The sequence below is a fragment of the Leptonychotes weddellii genome, chromosome 14 (genome assembly GCF_054177405.1).
Source record: "Leptonychotes weddellii isolate Sample4059 chromosome 14, ASM5417740v2, whole genome shotgun sequence".
NCBI classification, from domain to species: domain Eukaryota; kingdom Metazoa; phylum Chordata; class Mammalia; order Carnivora; family Phocidae; genus Leptonychotes; species Leptonychotes weddellii.
This window is the reverse complement of record NC_138382.1, coordinates 68,447,915-68,464,778: the sequence shown is the minus strand read 5'-3', so window position 1 is coordinate 68,464,778 and position 16,864 is coordinate 68,447,915. Positions and strand designations below refer to the sequence as shown.

The 16,864-nt window shown below is 51.1% G+C and overlaps 1 protein-coding gene across 3 annotated transcripts in view; it reads right to left on the bottom strand.

Moving 5' to 3' along the window:
- Positions 1–1,424: 1,424 nt before the first annotated feature.
- Positions 1,425–16,864, bottom strand: part of GSN (gelsolin) — a 42,745-nt gene continuing 27,305 nt past the window's right edge. For all 3 annotated transcript variants that reach the window (XM_081803518.1, XM_081803517.1, XM_081803519.1), the window contains exons 6-17: positions 15,921–16,010; positions 13,599–13,731; positions 12,248–12,336; positions 11,836–12,051; positions 10,021–10,154; positions 7,580–7,670; positions 6,198–6,368; positions 5,384–5,558; positions 4,197–4,321; positions 3,903–3,980; positions 2,232–2,292; positions 1,425–1,804 (exon numbers count right to left, since the gene is read on the bottom strand). In XM_081803518.1, the coding sequence (XP_081659644.1) occupies positions 1,635–1,804; positions 2,232–2,292; positions 3,903–3,980; positions 4,197–4,321; positions 5,384–5,558; positions 6,198–6,368; positions 7,580–7,670; positions 10,021–10,154; positions 11,836–12,051; positions 12,248–12,336; positions 13,599–13,731; positions 15,921–16,010 (1,533 nt within the window). In that variant the 3' untranslated portion in view covers positions 1,425–1,634. The remainder of the gene's footprint in view (positions 1,805–2,231; positions 2,293–3,902; positions 3,981–4,196; positions 4,322–5,383; positions 5,559–6,197; positions 6,369–7,579; positions 7,671–10,020; positions 10,155–11,835; positions 12,052–12,247; positions 12,337–13,598; positions 13,732–15,920; positions 16,011–16,864) is intronic.

Below are 16,864 nucleotides of genomic sequence, written 5' to 3'. Positions count from 1 at the left end.
GGCACGGGAACAAAATGGCGGAGAACGTGGGGAGAAAAGACCAGAAGGATAGAGGGGAGGGAAAGGATCTGTTCCACAGCAGTTCCTTGCTCTGGTTTGGAACATCCATGGAGAAAAGCTCTAGAAGAAGCTCATGGAAAAGTCTAAAAGGGATTTTGTGACACTCTGAGCGTGAGCAGAGATTCAGGGCCTGTGCGGGTGGGGGGGGAGACAAAGTGGGGCACAGAGGAAGTCCCTCTCCCACGGCTTTGGGAGCCTTCAGGGGCACCTTCTGTGACGGTAACTTCAGTAGCCGAGGAGATTTCTCCAAATAGCTTTGGGGCAGCAGAATGACTCACGGAAGGCAGAGGAAGCCAGGAAGGTGTAGGCAGATTAGTTACAGGGCATGATGGCTGGGAGAAGGCACCTTGTCCAGGCTTCTAGGCAGCGAATGCAAATGGCTAAGGGGTCCAGCTGCTGGCTTTGAGCTCTGTCCCCACAGGTGCACCAAAGCCACGCCTCCTGATGACAGTGTGGAGTGGGGAGATAAGACACCACAGCCGCTCCTGGGGGGAGCGCAGCTCCTTCACTGGCTGATGGGACTGTGGCTCAGGAACACTTTGAATCAAACAGATATTTGCACCCCTGTGTCCACAGTGGTCTTGTTCACAATAGCCAGAACGTGGAAATGACCTGAGTGCCCACCGATGGATGAATGGATAAACCAGATGTGGTGTATACACACAATGGAATAGTAGTCAGCCACAAAAAGGAATGAAAATGTGATATTTGCTGCAAAATATATGAATCTTGGAAACATTATGCTAAGTGAAACAAGCCAGACACAGAGGGCAAATTTTGTATGGGAAAAGGCAAATTCATGGAGACAGAAAGTTGAATAAAGGTTACCAGGAGCAGAGAGGAGGGAGGAACGGGAGTTATTGTGTAATGGGCACACCATGTATGTTGGGGATATGAAAAAGGTTTGGGTACAGATCGTGGTGGTGACCTCACAACACCGTAAACGTATTTAATGCTACTGAATGCCACTTACGAATGGTCAAAATGAGTATTATATGTAGTTTACCACAATAAAAAATAGCAAAAATGGGACTATGCAATTAAAAAAGCTTTTCTTTTGGCGGTTTTGGGTTTTTTTGTTTTTTTCCTTTCGCTCAAGCAATCCCCGACAAGCTCTGCCAGACTTGCCTGGACTACACAGCCATCTGGGGTGGGCCCCCTCCCGAGTCCCTTCCACACAGGCCGTTCCCCTGGAGCCATCTCTCTGCACGTCCCACCTCATCCTGGCATCAGCTTCTCGAAGGTCCAGGATTCACACCCAGCATGAGTGAAGCTCATCCACCAGTGCAAGGGCAAAGGCAAGGCCCCTCCCTGGGCACTTCCAGAAGAATCACCAGGACAGACGGAGCCGCGGCAGGCTCACACACTTCCAAAAGCTTTTTATTGAATTCAATTTTCCAAAAGCACAGATACTTGAGACAATTTTCGCAAGGACCCTGAATTTTCACGTGGCTGTTTTAGGCTACGGTAAAAACACACTCACACACACCAGAGAGGCCCTGCTCGCTGTAAGGTCTCCGACGGATGGACTGTTAGAAAAGGCACTGACCGGGGGCAGGGGTGGGGTCTCTCCTTCAGGCTGCCAGTTCAGCCATGGCCCTGTCCAAGGGGTCCACAGACCAGTAGCTGTCATCCCAGCCGAGGAACCAGCCCACGAAGGAGGGAGGCTCAAAGCCTTGCTTCACGATGGTGATGGGGGTCCGCCTGTCGCGATTAGCTGGGTCCGTCTCGATATATCGCTTAGCTGTAGATACACATGTGCAGGAAAAGGAAACCCCAGAAATCCTTAGTGACTCCTTCCCCAGGGAGAGGTGCTTCGGGGCAGGAGCTGCCTAGGCTTCTGGTTTTACTGTCTCCAATGCCCAGTCCCTGCACTAGACACCACCATCCCTTAAGGGCAATGACCCCACATGGCTCTCTTCCACCACCCTGCCTGTGAACCCCAGAAGGGACAGGGGTCACAGTTCAACTTCCTCCTTCACAAAGTTTATATCATTTCTCACTCCTGCTCTCCCCTACTGGGAGATAGTAAAGAACCAGCTTTAGGGTTCCAGCTCCCAATCAGATCTGGTCAGCTACTAGGGCTCTAGTCAGGAACTCCCCAGACCCATGTGGGAAGCTGTTCCCACCACACCACAGGACAAAGACCCACAGGCACACTCGGTCCTCACCAGAGCTCAACGCTTCTGTCTTCTCCTCTTCTTGAGAATCCTTTCCAACCCAGACAAAGACCTAGAGTGAGATGTGAAATGAGGCGGGTAGGAAGGTCCCAGCCACAGGGAGGGTCCAGGTGCTGGATGTGGGACACAGCCCGCAGCTGACAGAGCCCACAGACCAGGACTGGAAGGATCTGGAACCAAGTCTGCAAACTGGTGACCCACCAGCATGCTTTGTCAGCCTACCCACCATCACATGTTGGTCTGCAACGTCTTTTTAGACAAGTTTAATTACCAGCTTACATTAACATCTAGAGTTGCCAGTTCTCTTGAAAACTTGGAGGATCTGGCCTTCACCTTTGTGTGGATGAAGCTGAGCAGCAGCTCCCCTGCCCCCACTTCAGACGAGCAGTTCCAGTTTGCCTCGAGCTCCAGCAGCTCGTGTCCCCCCCATCCCAGCCCCTCACTCACTAACATTGCTGACCACATGCATCAGGCACAGAGGTTGAGATCCCTCTCTAGAAGTGCATGAATGATCCCTCTATAGGGATCAGCAAGTGAGTGGCCAAACACATGCTCACAACAAATATACCCTGAGCCTGCTACGTGCCATTTCTGTGTGTCTGGGCCGCATAGGTCTAAGGCTTGGAAAAAGTAGAAGTTTTGAGCTTGAATGCACGTTTTGTAATACAAACATATTTATGCACCTCTAACATATTTTAAAAAGCACCTGTCACTGATACACTGATATTAGACAATAAAACACCAGACTTGATTTCTCTTATCTACAAATGTGTTCCCTGCTGAGCTAGAAGCCCCTTCGTGCAGGTACTGTGTCTATTTTGCTCATCATAGGACTCCAGCATTGTTCCTAGAAGACGGTGTAGGAAATGCTGGCTGAGTGAATGAATAAGCAGATGAACGAACAGATTATGTAGCCAGGGGAGCAATTGGTAACAATAGCTGAAGGGCTCAAGCTGTGAACATTCTGGCACCGATCTTCCCACTGGGCATCCCAAGCAGAGGTAGTGGGGAGACTTATGCCTTTGGGGCTGCCATCTGTAACCGATAACTCTGATAGTAAGGGTTATTGACTGCCATCCCCACGAGAACGTAAGCCCCGTAAGGGCAGGGGAGTGTCTGCTCTATCCCCAGCATCCGGATCAGTGTCTGGCACGAAGCAGGTGCTCAGTTAATATTAGTCGACTGAATGGCTCCATCCCCATCCGGTCCTACACAACAGTCTTCCCTAGGAGAAGAAGCAGAGAGCTCAGAGCCTTCTAAAACAGAAGGAGATGCAGTCGGAAACTTCCAGATGTCACTCTGTGGACAGTTTATGCCTGCATATGACATGCTAAATTCAAGTTTCTTCATCAATAGATTTAAAGTAAGAGTTCACACTCCGCTAAGGCCTGGGAGAGAATGCTGGTCATCTGATTTGCATTTATATGGTACTTTGCAGTTTGTGATGTGATCTAATCTACATCTCATCTTAGTGAATGAGGCAAGGTAGGTACCATCACTCCCATTTTGCAGAGGAGGAAATGGAGGCCCAGAAGGGGGAAGGGACTCAACTGCAGCACGGGGACCTTTCCAGTAACACCTGGCAACTGATCTTAGAGCTGGATGTCTAGCTCCTCCCACTCCCTCAGCCCAGACAGCCTACACCTTCTGTCCTTCACCTACCTGGTCCCAGGTGTCCAGGAGCATGACGTCATCTGTGGCCAGGTCTTCCTGCATGAGCTCGCCAGGAACCTCTTCGATCTGGGAAGGAACAGAAGGGGTTAATGAAAGCTCACCAGCCCCCGCTCCCCCCAGGCTCCTTCCCCTGACTGGGCTCACTGGGTTTGCACCCAGGAAGGAGTTGCTCCAGCTGCCCAGGAAGGAGTTGCTCCAGCCAGCAGGGGATCCTTCCTCCGTGCTGTCCGCCTCCCCATGGGGGATGGGGGAGCAGAGGCAGAGAGCTCTGCGGGGGCTCACCACAAAACGTCCGATCTTGTTGGAGCAGGCAAAGAGGCGAGGAGGGTGGGCGTCCATCTTCTTGTCCTTTAGCCGCGGGGACGTGCGGTAGACAGCCTTGCCGCCCAGGGCCTCCCAGAAGCTGTCTGTGAGGGGAGACCACAGCAGTTGGTCCCCTGACACCACCTCCCCCAGCACGCTCATCAGACCCCATGGTAAAAACCCTGCCCTAGAACGACCCAGTGCTCTCAACCCCCCTCCACCCAGGGGACCAGAGAGGGAGAGGGCCTGAGGGAATCTGAAGGTGATGAAACAGAGACCAGAGAGCCGACTTGGCAGCACGCACACAGGCAGGACTACCTCTGGCTTCTGAATGACGACAGCACTGTGGGCTGGGGATAATTATCCCTGCTCAACAGACAGGGTGACGGAGGCTCAGAGAGGGTAATCCACTCACCCAACATCACACAGCTAGTAAGTGGGAAAGCCAGGGTACAAATCCTGTCGGGCTCCAACCCACCCCACCCCACCCCCCCGATTCATTCCACTACACCTGCTCTGTCCACATGTGGCTATTTAAGTTCATTAAAATTAAATACAATTAGACATTCAGTTCCTCATTCTCATTAATTCCCAGGAGCCATATTTCAAGTGCTCACTAGCCACATGTGACTAGTGGCCACCATATTGGACCTGGGCAGGTATGAACATGTCCAGCCTCTCAGAAAGTCCCACTGGACAGTGCAGCTGAAGACTGAGCTGCTCCTCCCCACTTCTACTGAGCATCGGGCGGGAAGGAATGGGCTCATAGCAAGAGCAGAGAGACTGAGGGCTGGCGTAAAGAAGATGTTCCCACCTATGTTCGGGAAACAGAGCAGGCTTGTGGCAATTCTATCCTTGGAGATTCTGAAGATTAGGAGAGGCTGCTACTCCTGCCTGTCTTTCAAGGCTTCCTAGCAAGTGACCACCTCTTCCAGCAGCCCTCCTTGAATGCCCCAGCCCACACCGAACTCTCCTTTCTCGTAGCTCCTGAAGGCCTCCCTCTCACTGACGATAGCCCTCAACCTGCTTTTCTTGAGCACTCCTTCGGGGACAGGCACTAGAAGGGGTGAGGATCCAGAGCCCCACCCCCCAAGCAGAAAGAAGGGAGGGAACCTAAGAGCTGCAGTCCCCAGAGAGCAGCAGGCCCCTCCGCCCCCAGCTCCTACCTGGCTCACTGCCTTCTGCCACCTGCACAGGTTGGACCCGCAGGACCCTGAGCAGCTCCCGGGCCCCCGTCTTCTCCACCTCACTGGCTCCGGCACCCACCCACAAGTAGGCGGCCGAGGGAGTTTTCAGGACAAAGGCATCATTGGAGTTCAGCGCACCAGCCTTAGGAATTATCTGGGAAGGCAGCACTCGATTAATCAGAAACCAGACCAAAAGTCCTCAGCCCCCTCCTTACTGCCCAGGAGACCCTGCAGCAGGACCAGCTCTTAGATGGAGACTTGGAAGAGCACCCCCATCACAGCTGAGAGCACAGACTTTGGACAATGAGGGGCTTAGTTGATTCCCATGATTCACTAATGTGCTGTGGCTCAACACGGTCATTCTAGAATTCTGGGCTGCATTAACAGAAGTTGAGTGCCCAGAACAAAGGAGGTGATAGTCCCATTCTCCTCTAGGCTGCTCTGAGCATCCTGTAGGAGTATGTTCAGGTCTGCATCTTCTGCCATAAAAGGGACAGAGACCACGTGGCATATAATCAGGAAGTGTCCAGACGGTGAAGAATGGACTACCTGTTAGGTAGTGAACTTTCCATTATGGAAGGTATGCAAGGAGCCCCGGGCATCCTTGAGACATGAGGAAGTCTAAGACATACAATTCTGCTTGCCAGGCCAGGGAAGTTACAAAAACCTCCTTCTTAACTCCTGACCCAACCGCCCCCTCCCCCAACCAGTCCTGTGCCCAGACATCTGCCCATCGAGCATGGGAGGTTTCAAGTAGGCCAATCCCTCCTGGGGTTCAGGGCCTGGGCCTTACCTCAACGGCTCTGGTGGCTCCAGAGCTGCTGGCCCGGACCTGGAAGAGGCGGGTACTGGCAGGGGCCGTCTGCCCGCCCTCACGGGACGTGCCACCCTTATAGATGATCATCGGTTTCCCGCCAAACAGGCTCATGAGGTGGGCTGGCTCCTTGCCTTGGACCACACGACTCTGGCAGGGTGACAGGACAGCAAGTCAGGCAAGGAGAGTGCGGGCATTCGTCCTTCTGTGCGGCAGCAAGCTCACCCCCCAGCCCAACCACCATGGCCTAGGCCCATCCTCCAAACAAGGCCAGCACGCAGGTGTCTGCACGTGGTGGGGCGCATGACCCCACAGCACACGGGAGCTGGGCGGGGAAATGGGGAGTCCCCGGGAAGCTGGAGACAACGCCACTGCCTCACGTCCCCCGGGCACTGCCTCGGCTGCCCTCCCTTCCCATGAGGACCTGCCTTGCTGACCCTGAGTCTAGTCCAAGAACAAAGAGAACCAATGTTTGCAAATATTCCCTTAAATAGAAACACATGGGTTGTTCATGGACATTCTTCCAGAATGGTGACGCCAGCTCACGGCATGAAAGACGGCAGAGGGGTGAGAATAGAGCTTCTAGACATGGAGAGACCCCTCTTGCACAGCCAGAGGGACCTCTTAAACCTATAAATCCCTTCACATCACATTTACCAGGGAGCAATATCCCCTTGTTCTCAGGGTTAAGGTCAATCCTCACCATGGCTTCTGGGTGGTCTGGCCCCTCTGCGTACCTCTCGAGACTTCTCTTATGGCACTCGGTCCCTTGGTCTACTGCTCAATGCCCCCTCTGACCTCAGTGCCTTTGCATATACTCTTCCCTCTGCCTGAAATGTGCCTGCCCAATTCCTACTCACCCACTGGGTCCCAGCAGAAAAGTATCTTCCTAAGGAGGTCCTTGTCTAATCCAGTTAGATCCTCCCAGGGATCTATTATGTCCTTACTTAACACACATGTAACTGGGGACTATTATGGGGGCCAGGTATGGCTCTAAATGCTTTACTAAGATTAACTCTTCATCTGCAAGGCAATCCTGGGGCAGAGAGAGGATACTTTGAGACTACACAGATACAGAGAGGCTAAGTGACTCATTCCTGGTCGCCCAGAGGTAAGACAGGGTTCAAAGGTAAGACAGCAGGCCGCCTCCACATCCGCCCTCTGACTGAGTGGCCACACTGCCTCTCCTGAATGTCTGAACATCTTTCTCCTCCCCACACTACAAACCGTATGAGCGCAGGGGCGCGACCTGTGTGTTCAGGGCTGCAGATGGTGTCGGGCACACGGGAGCCCTGCACAAATGTTTGTGGGGTGGGTGGACAGTCAGCTAGAGGAGCGACCCCATGGACGAGGTGCATCACCTGCACAGGGGACCCCCCGAGCTCCTCATCCAGCTGGGCAGTCAGGATGGCAGACGCAGCGACCTCATCCTGCGTGGACTGGGCACCCTGCCTGAGAGAGGAGGTGATACTCAGCACCGAGGTTTGCACAGAACCCAGAGTGTCTCCCTGGTCCCGGGCCTTGAGAAACCCACACGCCACAATCCCAGCGCAGCACCTGGCCTTCTTCTGAGATCTGAGCAAAACCAGTGGTCTCTTATCCTAAATATGCCCTGTGGGGGGCCAGGGGGCTCATCCCAGGCAGAGCAGCCACGAGGGAAGGTGCCCGGAGATGCCAAGACGGAGAAAGGCGGCCAGGACATTTCTCACAGGGGACAGACAGGTCAGAGAACAGCAAGTGGGACATGAGCCCCTTCGCAGGGAAAAGACATCAGTACTCATAGCCTCATGTGAACCTGCTCAGAGAAGTCCGTGCAGATGTCCCCCAAAAGGATCCAAGCTGCTCGCCCTGAGAGGGGAGATTGGGCAGGGGCTTCGCTTTCCACCCCACCTCTTCCTATACTGTCCAAATTTCCCATAACTAATGTGTTATCTATAGAAGCAAACAAAATCTGACAAATCAAGTTGAGGACGCAGCTACCGTTTTTTAAAAAAATGCCTTCTGAATTTTGTACCATGTGCATGTATTACCTAGTCAAAAAAAAAATTCTTTGAAGCTGCTTTTAAAAGTCTGACGTTGTCAAATGGAGAGGCGTTCTACAAAATAACCCACCGGCACTCTTCCAAAGTACCAAAGTCATGAGAGAAAAGACTGAGGAGCTGTCACAGATTAGGACTTGGTGATTAATCACTGAGGAGGCATGATGACTAAGTGCCATATGGGATCCTGGGTTAGATCCCAGGCCAGAAAGAGGACATGAGTGGGGCAACTGGTGAAATCCAAGGAAGGTCTACAGATTGGTAAATAGAATTGCATACTATGTTAATTTCCTGGTTTTGATCACTGTATTCTGGTTAGGTAAGATACGCACAGGGAGGGAGATGTGTAATGGGTACGTGGAAACTGTACCATTTTTGCAACTTTTCAGGAAGCCTCAAGTTATGTCAAAACAAAAAATTTAAAGAGGAAGACATCCAACCATCATCAAAAAGTTTTGAGATGGTATAGTAAGAGCAATACAAGTTAAAAATATACTGAGATACTGTCTTATCAACGATAAGGTTGACAAACATCCAAAAGTTTGACAACATAGTCCACCAGTGAGGCCATGGGGAAACAGACTCACTGGTGCTGCTGGGAACGCAAAATGCTACAAAGTCCATCTAGGGAAACTGGGCACCATCTATCAAAATGACAACTGCATTTAGTCATTGACCCAGCAATCCCACTTCTGGGAATTTACCCTACAGACATTTTTCTACACATTCAAATGATATTTGTTTAAAGGTCACTAATCATAGCAATGCTTGTAATAGCAAAAGACTGGAATCAATCCAAGTATGCATTCACAAGGAATTTGTTAAACAAGTAACAGTGTAGCCACACAGCAGAATATTATGCAGCTGTAAAAGAAAAAAAAAAAAAAAAGAACAAGGAAGTACCCTCCGTACTGACATGGGTCCATCTCCAGGAAGTACTAAGTGAAAAAAGCAAAGTACATAACAATATACACAGTATGCTATCCTTTGAAGGGTAGGGAAGGGCGGGAACTAGGTAATATAGTCCTATTTGCAGGAAGAATTACTGGAAGAATATATATAAAAAACAAATGAAAGCCATTACAGAGGGGTGGGGATTGGAGAATGGGGTGAAGGGGGTTGGGATGGGAACAAGATTTCTCAACAGATACCTTTTTATTGCCTTGATTTTTGAATTTTGTGAATGCATTGCCCATTTTAATGGAATTAAAAAAAATTTTTTTTAAAAAGAATTTTTTCATTATTATGTTATGTTAATCACCATATGTTACAGCATTAGTTTTTGATGTAGTGTTCTATGATTCATTGTTTGCGTATAACACCCAGTGCTCCATGCAATACGTACCCTCTTTAATACCCATCACCAGGCTAACCCATCCCTCCACCCCCCTCCCCCTAGAACCCTCAGTTTGTTTTTCAGAGTCCATAGTCTCCCATGGTTTGTCTCCCCCTTCGTTTGGAATTTAAATTTTTAGATGAGAAAACACGTGGTAGGTACAGTGCTTGGTGTGGAATTGTGGGAGGGATCTTCTGTTTGCTTCTCCCTATTCACTGCATCTCCTACAACGGACATGTCATATTTTTGGAAGAACGGTTTAAACGTTGTTACGAGAAATAAGACAAGAGGCATTGCCTCGAGGATAGGAGCCCTCCCTCACAGTGTGGCCATTCCACCGCAGGCCTCTCAGCCCCATGCCACGCTCAGGGCCCAGTCGGAGCCCCCCCCACATCCCATCCCCCAGCGCGTGACCCCACAGCCTCACCAGTTGTAGATGATCTGTCCCTGACGGCCACCGTGACGGTAGTTGTACAGAATGATGTAACTGTCCCCACCGTAGAACTGCCCGTACATGGAGGGGTCCACAGGCACTTTGTTGGAGCCTTCGATTCTCCAGATCTGCCAGGACAAGCCCAGGCTCAGACGCGGTGCGGTTCCCCCCACCCAGACCCCCCCAACTCAGGCCAGTGGGGAACCGCGGGGTGGTGGGTCAGGGTTACACAACAGGACAAGCTTTTTATATGCAGCTCCACTTGGGCTCAGGCTGAACCTAAAGAATTTGCCCCAGTCACTGAGCCACTAGGATTCAAACCCCGGATCCTTACATGACACCCCCACCCCACCCCGTAGTTCCTCCTCGGAGTGGTCAGCACAGGCATGGGGAGCTGCACGGCGGTATTTAGGCCGTGCTTTCAGCGAGGGTAACACAGTGAGTGCCCACCTCCAAGTGTCGTGAGGATCAAGTGAGTTCACTCTCCAAAGTCCAGCACCGTGCCTGGCACAGGGAGACGACCGCCGTGTAGCTGGCAGCCACTCTCATTATTAGAATTGTGATTGAGGTGATTATTAGCGATACGGTCATCGGCATCGTTAGGGAGTTATCTGGATTTTACAGATCACCTCCAGAAGCAGGGGCATCCCTAGGTGACCTCAGAATGACCCTGCTGGCACGTGTCTTCCCAGAGCTCCAGTGACAGTTTTCCCAAGCGGTCATGAGGTCCTGCAGCGCCACCTGGTGGTACTTCGGAGACACTGCGCCCTCCAAGACCAAGACTCTCCAGACCTTGAAAATTCTAGGTGAGGGGTGGGATTAAACCCCATTTTATAGGTGAGAAGAGTGAGGGTCACTCAGCCAGGCTGCCAGAGCTCTTTTCACCTGTGCTACCCTGAACATTTTTACTGCATCCTGCCTTCCCACTGAAGTATGAATGAGTGATAATTATACCAATGGCAAAAATAAGAATAAATAAAAATGAACACTTTTGCTGTTTCTATCATGTAGAATAGAAACAAACAAGTAGACTCTACTTCATAAACATCTCTGAACCCCAGCCTCCACCCCTCCATCTTCACCGTGGCTTCCTGGGAGCCAGGCTGTCTTCTCTTACCTATACAATTACAAACATCTCCTCATAGGGTCTCAACCTTCATTTTCCTGCCTCTAATCCATTTTCACAGCAAGTTTTGAAAGCAGAGAATTGAGCTTGTTGCATGTCTGCTTTTAAAGCAAGAAAAAGAAAAAACCCTCACTTGCACCCACTGGTTATGGGATCAAGTCCACGGTCCTGGACACGGCATTCAAGGCCCTTCCTTGAGGATGCAGTCAGCCCTACGCTCTTGGGACAGTTCCCTGCCTGTGATACCCACCATTCTTCCTCTCTGGCAGCAAACTTTGACTCATCCTCTGAGGCCCAACAGAAGGGTCCCCATCTCTCTGAAGACTGTTCCAACCACCCCACCCCTTTTGCCCTTTCTCTGTTCCCATAATCTGTGTGCTCGCCTCCAATCTTCCACCGACAGCACAGGTCTGAGCAATCAGCTGTTGCTGTGCTTGCACCAGGCACTCCTTGCTGGCAGGGTGACGTCTGAGACACTTGGCCTGGGGCCTGGCAAACAGTAGGTGCTTGGGGTATATTGGCTGTAAAAATTAACTGAGGCAAAAGAATCCCAACCACCAAGACTGTGGTCAAAACCTCATAGAGGAAGGGCCTCAGGGAAGCAGGAGGCAATGCATGAGCCGGAGGTGCCTGGGAGGGAGCACGGGAGGGGCCTGGACACCCCCACGCAATCCCCCAGGCACCTGTTTCTGGCCTGAGCCGTCGTCATCCATGCTGTGCTGGGCTGCCATGGCAGTGGACGTGTGCAGGGTGGCAGCATCGAAGGGCATGCGCTCCACATTGGCAATGTGGCTGGAGAGGTAGGCCAAGCCTGGGCCGTCTGTCTGGTCTGGGTCCCGCCAGTTCTTGAAGAACTGCTTGAACAGCGGGGTCTCGCCACCCTCAGGAAGGACGGAGACCTGGACAGGTGAGGGAAGAGCAGGATGGGGCCGGGCTCAGGTCCCCCTGAGGACAGGGGCTGCCAGGCAGAGGTCCTGGGAGGAGACTCAGACACCCAGTCCGCACTGAGGCGGGTAGGGGAGGCCCACCCCGTCCCAGCCCCACCCCACCCGACCTGGACCTGTCCTCACCGTGCAGCTTGGCTCCAAGGCTCACCTGGGTCTGCCTGGGGTAGTCCATCTTGGAGATGAAGTCGGAGGCCGTTTTGAGGGCAGCCTTCCTTTCCTCCACGTTGGCCTGCTTGCCTGTCAGCAGGTGGGGGGTGAGGCACCCGGGGTCAGTGCTATGTCCTAACATCCAATGGTCCAGGGGAAGCAGCAGCCGAACTTCCCTCCCTATTCTTCTGATGCTGCAGACAGCCAAGACCAGACCCCTCCCCCCAGAGATGACTGCTCCTAGAGCCCCTGGGGGTCCAGCTGGGGGTCCTAACTGATGGTAGTAACCACAGCAACCGTTGTGGTCCATTTACAGAGCATGTACTCTGTGCTCAGAACTGTCCATAGCTGATTTCATTTAATTCACACAATGACCCTTTGTGATAAAGATCATTATTAACTTGTCCCACTGACATATAAGAAAACCAGGGTCTTAGAGAGGTTAGCTGACTTGTCCAAGGCCACACAGCAAGAGGGAAAGCTGTGACTCTGAAGTCCACACACCACACCCTCGGGCCCCCTTCCTGCTCCTAGGCCACCTGTCCACAGTGGGGGCCTCCTCCCACTCCCCAGTCTGAAGTTCATGCCAACCTGAGAGCCTCCCCATGCCTGCACAGCTCCTGGCCAGCAGGTGCCAACCCGCAGTCCCCAGCCTTCCTACTGCCAAGGCTGAGGGGTCCAAAGAATAATAATAATGGCCATAAGTGCTCAATCTCTCTCTTCCTCTCTGCCCTTCTCTGTGCACCCACTGCCTCCCTCCCCCTCCTGTCCTCGTCCCCGGGGCTAATGGTAGAGCATCCAAGCAGGATGCCGATGGGTCCTCTCAGAAGCATCTGGGCCAACGTTTTCCAAGAGCCTCTCATCATCAATCCCACAGGACATTCCCCACAGATTCCATGGACCCCTAGCACAGCATTTCCCAAATAGAAACCAGATCACTTTTGTGAAAAGCCCCAATATACATTAGCAAGTTAAAGGTTCTTAAAAGGCCTGCAGTAAACAAGCCTGTTAACAGTGTTGCCCATAAACTTATTTGACCACAGAAATATACACTTTTTTTTTTCTTTACAGGCTGCCAATTAGCCTCTGAGAGAACTGGTGTTATAACATACCTGGGAAACACTGGTTTTAGCCCAAATGGGAAATCTGAGGCCCAGAGAGGGTAAGCCAAGTGTCCAAGATCACAAAGCGAGTCAATTGTAAAGCCACTGGCTTCAGAACAAGACTCGATTGCTATTCTGGAGCCTGCCGTGCCCCAGGGTGCCTGCCACACACACTCTACCCTCCCAGGGCTGTCGGAGCTCCCACGAGGGCCTGGGGGCTGTCAGAAACCCTTCCCCTGCCCCCAGTACCTTTCCAGACAAAGATTTTCCCATCTCTGCCATGGTCCAGGATGAAGCAGTCCTCAGACCTCAAGGCCCCCTGGGCGAAGGGGTTCTCATCAGCCACGAGGGAGACCGACATGGTGCCCGCACCATTGGAGACCTGAGGGGACGAGGGACAGGAGGCCCAGAACATGAGTGACCTCCACCACTTCGGCCTGCCCAGGTGGGACCCCCAGGCTGACACATGGGTTGGCCCACATCCCAGCTGCCACCCCAAAGACACGGGAGAGTAACACCCAGACCCACGTCCCCAAGCTCTGAGGTATACTCAGGCTTTCTTTCCCCTTCTCTGCTTTGCCAAAAATCACACCTGCAACCCACATACACGTGTAACGTGGAAACTGCACACAGAAAGGGAAGTGGGGTAAGACGTGGGCATGCAGGTGGCACAGGAGATTTGTACAGTTGGCCGAGGAGACAGTCAATGTCATTCGTTAAAAAAAAAATCAAAAAACGAAGGTAGAAAGATATAAATGCAGATGCAGTGTGGTATCCTGGATTGGAATCGGGAATGAGAAATTGGGGAAACCCGAATCAAGTCTGTTGTTTAGTTAACAGTGTTGAACCAGTGTCAGTTTCTTGGTGTTGACAAACGTCTCTGGTTATGGTAAGATGTTAAGGAAAAGCCGGATGAAGGATATGTGGAAACCTTCCATCCTATCTTTGCAATTTTTCTGCAAACCTTCAAATTATTCCAAAATGAAAAGCTTTCAGGAAATTAAAATGAAAGTGTGCCATGCTAGTCAAAATTCAAAACACTGACAATCCCCAGTGTTGACAAGGTTCCAGATAATCTGGGAGCCCTTCCAGAGTGCAGTTTAATAATGTATCAGAACTTTAAGTAACAAACGCTCTACACTTACTGAGTACTTACTATGCACTGGGCACTGTTCTGAGCAATTTGTATAATTTAATAATTTATGCCATTGTAGAACTCCTTTAATCCTTGCAGCAACCCTGCGATAGTCCTACAGTATCCCCCATTTTATTCACAAGGAAACCAGGGCACAGAGAGGTTTAAGTAACTGAACAGCTAGAAGGCCATCCTGGGATTCGAAGACAGGCAATCTGACTCCAAAACTGGTATTTTCAATCACTGACTTATTATTCAGGCTTTGACCCCAAAATCCATGTCTGGGAACTCGCCCTAAGGCTCTACTCGGCACAAGTGCACAGAGAGGGACTATTTGCAATCAGAAAGGGTGGATACATCCTAGTGTCCATAAATGTCTGTTGAGATTCTTACATTCCTAAAATAGAATACAACAGAGCTACTACAAAGGGCCACCTAGATCACTGTTGTAGAAAGATATTCCTGGCCACGCTGAGAGGGAAAAAGAAGGTCACAGAAAAGCATGAATACTTTGGATCCATTTATACCAAACAGAGATGGAAAAGTGTGTAATTAGATACAGAAAGATGTAATCTGGACCTTCTTTCACTAAAATGATAGCTGTGTAACCATGGTAACCCTAAAAAAGGGTACGGGAGAGGCTGGTTTTTTAAAAATTGAGTTTTGTTACTTTTATAATTAAAACATTTTAAAAATAGTACTTGTTATCTTAAACTAGTGAAACTTCATTAATTTTCTTTTTATGCTCTGGAGTATTGCTTACTATTTTCTTCAATGAATATACATTTCTTTATAATCAGAATAAAAATCAATGTGGTGTTTCTTTGGAGGTGATGGAAATCTGCACCCCATTTTGTTGTGATTTTACCACAAATAAGCTGAGGGCTTGACACGAGTATCATGGGCTAGGCCAGGCTTTCACCCAGAGCTCAGTCATGAGGCCAGAGTTCCTCAGCTCAAGCTCAGCCTGAGTTTTAAAAATCACAAGAAATAAATTATAACTAAAGTAACTACACACACACACACACACATACACACACGCCCATTTCTATAGTATTTCCCCAAGTATTTTCCTAAACATTTTCCCATGTTTTCTCTGTGGACTCCTAGAAATCCTGCAAAGTTGGCCTTACTGTCCTACTCCCCACCCACTTTACAGATGAGGAAACTGAGACCTAGAGAAAGACTACGTGCCGCCCAAGACGACACAGATGAGCATGATGTAAATGTGTCTACCTACAGTTGATCAAATTCTCTTATTCCTGGTGTAGGAAGGCAAAGGAAGTAGCTGGATGTCCGCTGGAGACATGTGGGAGCCGAGCCCCCGCCCGAGGGTGCTCTGCTTCGGGTCCCATGGCGGCAGAGCTCGGGAAGACCAAGTCCCCCGCCTCCCTGTCCTGACCCCACACCCAGGGGACAGAGCAGCTGAGGCTCACCTTGTAGAGCTTGGCCAGCCTGCGGTTGGCCGCATCCTCCTTGGCTGTGTCTTCCATACCTGCAGGCAGAGCCGGCTTAGGGCCCAGCACCTGCAGGAGATGAGAGAGGGAAGAAAGTCCGGCCTTGACCTCAGGGAGGGGCCTGGGCTCCTCAGAGAGCTCCCTCCCCAGGCAGGCAAGGACACTCCGGGCATCCACCGTGACACCCTCCACTAAGGGTAGGACCCCCTCCAGAGACGTCCTGCATCTCTTCACATGTCTCCTGTGTGCGGGTCTCAACCAGAGCTGCCTGTCAAGTCCTTCCCTCCCTGTTGCCCTGTCCCCGGGAGCTCCATGAGAACACCCAGCTCCTCCACCCCCAGCACAGGCCTTCAAATATTCATGCTCCCATTTCCTCCCAGGCTTTCTCAGAATGATAAACACCTTCCCCCACACACCTTTAGGTGATCCCACTTAATGCTCACACCCACGAGGCACCGATGATCACTCTCCTTTTAGAGGAGGAACCTGAAGTCCAGAGAGCTCAAGTAACTTGTACACACAGCTATGAGGTAGCTAAGTCAGAATTGGAACCCAGATCCCTGTGATTTCACAGCCTATTTTCACTCTTCCATTCTGGGCTACTCCAGAGTCAACAGCCCCAGCTACTGCCGCTTCCAAGCCATGGTTGGTGTCCAGGCTCCTCCCCATAATAACCTTCTGCTCTTCCTAAAAAGTGGAACTCAACGCCCCCAGACAAGTAGGAGCCAAAGGGCATAGAGCAGAGCTTATGGTCTCCTCCTTTTCCTGGTGAATTCTGCCTCTATTGATATGTCCTCAAAGCACAACGGGGGGCAATGCCATCCTGCAGTTGCCTGAATGGGCCATAAATCACTAGGAACGATCAGAAGAGGAAAGAGGGGATTGGGTCAGTTGTCTCTTTCTGATCTGGCTCCAGTTCCAGG